We start from the raw sequence: 5,169 nt of genomic DNA on the forward strand, positions 1-5,169 counted from the left end.
CTTTGATTTGTTTGAGTTCATCTAGGAAGGCTTGTTTTAATGAGCGGCTGGATGGGGCGTATATATTAGTGATGACGAATGGTAGGACGTGATCGAGGGAGGAGAGACACATAACTCTGAGAAGTGGTGATGGGTGTACGAGGTTAGGGAGAAGTGATTGGAGTTGAATGCTGAGATGGTTCCACCAGCCGAGCCGTCCGCTGGCAGGAAGATCTTTTGGTCTAGGGATCGTGGTATAAAAGATTGAAATTTCCAATCACTGATTTCGTTTAGTTTTGATTCCTGAAGAAGTGCACAGTGTGGACTAATGTTGATAAGTTCGGCAAGGATATCAATGCACTTTGATTCGTCACCGAGCCCTCTTACATTTCATGAACAGATAGATAAGGTAGCATTACACATAAAGACAAGGCCGGCACCTAGACGGAAGTAAAGTACGAGTATGAAAGCAAAGTTTACAGCGAACGGAAGGATAGGAGGAGTAGCTTAGCAGACTACTCCGTACCAGTGAAATGATTTTCGGTTTGTGTTTTTTTTCGTCCTTGGCCGAAATGGCCGAATTTCGGGAATTTCAAAAAATTCGGCAAAATCTCGGACGAAATTGTAAAATCAAAATTTGAAAATTTGGCCAAAATTTAACCGAAATTTGGCCGAAATTCGGCCGAAATTTGAACAAAACTTTAAATAAAATAAAGCAAAACATATCAGCACAACAACCATCAGGAGAGATCTTATAAACTTTAGCAAATAAGCTCTAGGGATTAAGAAAATTGAATCTGCCCAACATAACAGGCACATGTTAGCTATAATGTTGCCTCCAACATAACAGTTAACAATCCAACATAGCAGACACACATTAGTTATAAAATTGCCTCCAACATAACCCTTAACAGTCCAATATAACAGGCACACATTAGTTATAAAGTTGCCTCTGACATAAACCCTTAACCGTCCAGCATCAGTTCAACCATCACAGCATAGTTCAAAGTTTAAATAGTCCAGTACAGCCAAAAGACTTTAAAGCATTAAACATAGAAACATCTCCAAAAGACAACCATCAGCTTATTTGAAGCATCAGCTCCAAGCTTCCCAACATCCAAAAGCTTCTTGATATCCTTTGCTCACGTGCCATTTCTGGTTTGGAGAAAACAGAGGAAGGGTCATGATACAGAGTGCATACATCTAAGTAACTAGCAGTTCCAAGTAGCAACTAAAATACTGTGTTAAGTAGCAATTAGAACAACACTACTAAGTGATTGGTAGCAACTAGAACATCACTGGTATGTGATAAGTAGCAATTATAGCAACAATACAAGAAGATAAGTATCAATTACAGCAACACTACTAGGTGAGCAATTAGAACAGCAGTACTAATCATACACAGTGAGCATAAACATTAGAGCACGAGAACAATTGAAGATCAACCTACTTAAAGAAAGCAATATACATCAAGCTATTTAAAGATCAGCCGCTTTGAACATATACATCAAGCTAGATTTTTCTAAGTAACAAACCTGAATCAGAAACACCAAAAAGAAGAGACTTACCAAATTTACGAGTAGAGGCTGTTGACGTTCTTGGTCTTCTTCCTAATAAGTCGTCCAGATCTAGTCTCCAAATGGCCAGTGCTTGTTGGTGCCTCCTTTTGAACTTGTACTTGTGTCTCTTCTTCAATTTGCATTTGTGTCTCTAGCTGATCTTGTTCACCATCCTCATCATCCTCACTCACCCCATCATCATCCTCGATGTCATTATCAACATATTCATTCTCTTCTTCATCATCCTCACTCTCAGTTTCAAGAAACTCATTCTCATCATCATCATTCCTCTTTCTTTTCTTGTTATTACCCTTTGAACCAACATAAGACGCCTTCCTGCTTGAGTTGAGGTGCCTTATTTGCTCAAAAACAGCACTAGCTGCATCAGCTCCATCCACAATCGGATCCTCTACATCCTCATTCAGCCACTCCATTATTGGGTTTGTTTCATCAAACAATCGGATCCTCTACATCCTCATTCAGCCACTCCAATCGGAACTCAATACCCACTCTAGTGCGTTCCACCAAACATTACTAGACAAACACTCTTCAGCAAACACATACCCAGGCATTGAGAACATAAAACAACTATAGGACAGATCCAAGTATTCAAGAACAATATTGTAATAACATACGTAAAATGCATATATACCTAATGAGAACAAGGCATTGAGAACATAAAACAACTATAGGACAGATCCAAGTATTCAAGAACAATATTGTAATAACATATGTACATACCTAATTAGAACAAAGCAAATATTTTAAGAACATAAGACAATTGTAGGACAGATCCAATTATTCAAGAAGCAAGTAAAGTGCTAAGAAGAGAAGGAAGAAGTAACCTGAATTCTGAGTTTGTCCGGATGCATCAATGGTATTGAGGAAGAACATTCGTGCATTACAATACACCATGAAGTTTATGATGCTCATTCCTGTAGGACCAGTCCAAGAATCGCACATAAGAGTCACACCAAAGTTCTTCCAGTCTTGTTTGAATTTTTTAAGAAACGAATTAGCTTCATCATAGTTGGCCTCCAAATATGGCCCATCAATCTCCTTCGCGGTTGGTATAGGAATAGGCCCTAATTGTTGAGTGATCTTCACAGCAGCTCGAAAGTATGGGCAATCAGCTTTACGTCCAGCAATATCATTGGCATGAAAAAACTTGGACCAAGCTAGACCAAGTGCATCTCTTGAATTAGGATCCAAAGCACTACTGATCTTGGGCTGCATAGATACTTTGTTGCTAGATAATTGCCTGTCAAAATAGGCGCTGATACTCCTTTTACCAACAGAAACATGCACATCACCCACACCCCCCTTGCCAATTCTCCTTTCAATTCTGCGAGAGACATTCGGGTCACGCAATGCTTCTCTAATATTCATCTGAATTTCTTCTTCATCATCATCTGGTACGTTAACCACCCCTCCTTTTTTATACAACCCTTCCATAATATTTCTTTCAATTCTCAGCCTGCTATTTTGTTTCTCTTTTCTTCCTCCTTGATTCATCCCGGCACTCTCTCATTGCATCTCTCACATTTCTTGGCACATTGGGACAGCTCCTCACATTACCTACAATACCACCAAGGTGCTCCGCGACACGGGTTGCACCTCCACCTTTGTGCTTTAGGCTGTAGTACGTGCAATCAAAACCCCCATAATACGGCCATGCATGGTTCCAAGGATCATATAAGTTATTGTCTTTAAGTCCTGCATTGCAAGGTTACAAACATCAGTTTAATTGAACCTAGCAAATAAAGATCATGGTTCCAATAGCATCGTGTGACCAAGCAAAGCATAGTAATACCTTTCCAAGGTCTTTGGGAACCACTTCCATTTGCATCCTGGTCGCCGCTGCCACTCCTATTTGCAGTTCCATTACCTGAAAATCACATGACAAAAGAACGACGGTCAGTTATAAAGAGTAGACAGCTAAGAAAGCAAACCTTTCTTACTAGGGTGTCCTGATATGAATGAGGAACAAAAACAGTACAGACAGATTATCTAGTTTAGATACTAAGGAATAAATAATTTATATACAAGCTGATGCTCTAGTACCGCTGGACATTGAAATTAATCAGTGGTCAACAATTACTTAGTTAAATACACAAACACAACTGAAGTTTATATTGGACGCGTTGTAGATCTAAATAAATGATCGATTCAAACATGGGATGCTTCTGCAAATATACAAGCCAGTGGTTGGATGTGATAATAAAAGCTTTAATTTTGTGCACAAGCCACTGGTTGTAACCACTTTTCTATTACCAGATCGTGGGCAACCTTTCTGACTACCAAATGCATGTACGTTTCAGATTATATACCAAGTCAAAACATTGTCAGAATCCTTGGTGACTACAAGATGCATGTGTATTTCAGATTAATGATGCCACTACTCTGTTCAAATCATCAAGAGTGAGTTTTTCTTACCCCTGTATGATATTGCAGCCTCTCATTCATCTAAAGAAGCACAAGTACTGAAACTGCATCTACGTACTGAAACTGAAACTGCATCTACGTACTTGATTGAGATGTATACGCATCAAGAAAGCTTGTACCTTCCCAAACAAGAGGACGCCCTCCATGCTGCTGTCGCTGCCCCGTGCTACTGCCTCCATGGTTGGCTCGTGCACCATCAGCTTCGTTGCCGCAGCCGCCGAGCGCCATGCCCTTGTCTTGGAGCAGCGAATGGCACGAACTGGATGGGGTGGAGGCGAGGAGATGTGGAGGAAGGCGGGAGGCTAGTGAGCGCGTTGGCCGGACGCCGGAGAAGCTACGCTGGCGAGGATGTGTTCTGTGCGCAGCGGCGGCGCCGCCCACAGGAGGAGCGAGAGGAAAAACAGCGATTCTAGGGTTGGGACATTTGCGTTCGTGCTTTTATATGAGCAGAAGCGTAACATGAAGGCCCTAGAAGCTGGGCCGGGCAAATAAATTCAAACTGGGCCAAATAATTCGGACGAAAGGCCCATATACCGGGCCCAGGCGAGATGGCCGAAATTCGGCCGAAATTTAGTTTTTTCGGCCGAAAATCAAAACGCTGCTCCGTACATGCATGTAAAGGAAATGGTAGGCCCTAGGGGCGTAGGGTAGTTGAAGACGGCACACAGACGTCAGTGCGCCGAAGAGGCGCGCATCAGGTGTTGCACACATCATGGCACACCAGGAGCACCGCCGATGTCGTCATCGTCGTCAGCTTTAGCAACCGCAGTGGCCGCCGAGTCATCAGCACCGCAAAGCAGGGCGATCTCAGCGAGCAGTGTGGCAGGCGCGGGGGAGCGTCAGAGATGTCGAGTTTGGCGTCGTGGATGGCTTCCTTCATAGCTTTGGCTACGTTAGAGACAGTGAGATGCGCGGCCTTGACTCGAATCGCCTTGGAGGTCATGTCAGTGAAACCCATGGGTTCCTTGGCGGCCAAGCGCGAGCTCCGGCATAGGATCTTGATTTTGTCGATAGAGCGTTTGGCGCAATGGCGCAGTTTGCGGAGCACACTCTCATGGGTGGAGGATTCTGCATTGTCCGCCAGGGGTGTGGTTAGGGGCAGGTTGGTCAGAGGAATGCAAGATGTTGGGGGCGAGGAGGGGGTAGGGTTGTGCATGCGGTCTTGTCACGTACCAGAGGAGGATGC

General features: G+C 43.2%; 1 protein-coding gene across 4 annotated transcripts; it reads right to left on the reverse strand.

Annotated features, from left to right (window-relative positions):
- Positions 1–913: 913 nt before the first annotated feature.
- LOC123156102 (pheromone-processing carboxypeptidase KEX1) lies at positions 914–4,512 on the reverse strand. Of its 4 annotated transcripts, none has more exons than XM_044574270.1 (4): positions 4,103–4,512; positions 3,352–3,426; positions 2,384–3,254; positions 914–1,134 (listed from the first exon to the last, which is right to left on the reverse strand). In XM_044574270.1, the coding sequence occupies exons 3-4, from the start codon at positions 3,051–3,053 to the stop codon at positions 1,058–1,060; spliced, it is 747 nt and encodes a 248-aa protein (XP_044430205.1). In that variant the 5' UTR covers positions 3,054–3,254; positions 3,352–3,426; positions 4,103–4,512; the 3' UTR covers positions 914–1,057. The 4 variants fall into 4 exon arrangements, with proteins under 4 accessions (XP_044430205.1, XP_044430208.1, XP_044430207.1 ...); XM_044574273.1 differs by lacking the exon at positions 2,384–3,254 and having other exon boundaries at positions 914–1,016; positions 1,053–1,134; positions 4,103–4,425; XM_044574272.1 differs by lacking the exon at positions 2,384–3,254 and having other exon boundaries at positions 4,103–4,413.
- Between the last annotated feature and the right edge of the window lie 657 nt (positions 4,513–5,169).

This window comes from Triticum aestivum, chromosome 7B, assembly GCF_018294505.1.
Source record: "Triticum aestivum cultivar Chinese Spring chromosome 7B, IWGSC CS RefSeq v2.1, whole genome shotgun sequence".
Classification (NCBI taxonomy): Eukaryota; Viridiplantae; Streptophyta; class Magnoliopsida; order Poales; family Poaceae; genus Triticum; species Triticum aestivum.

What these genes read in the sequence shown, in the direction of transcription:
- LOC123156102 (XM_044574270.1), bottom strand. Translation starts at nt 3,053, where the DNA reads ATGAATCAAGGAGGAAGAAAAGAGAAACAAAATAGCAGGCTGAGAATT. An exon ending in CGGACAAACTCAGAATTCAG is followed by an intron (nt 1,135 to 2,383) that starts GTTACTTCTTCC and finishes TCTCCAAACCAG; the next exon opens with AAATGGCACGTGAGCAAAGG.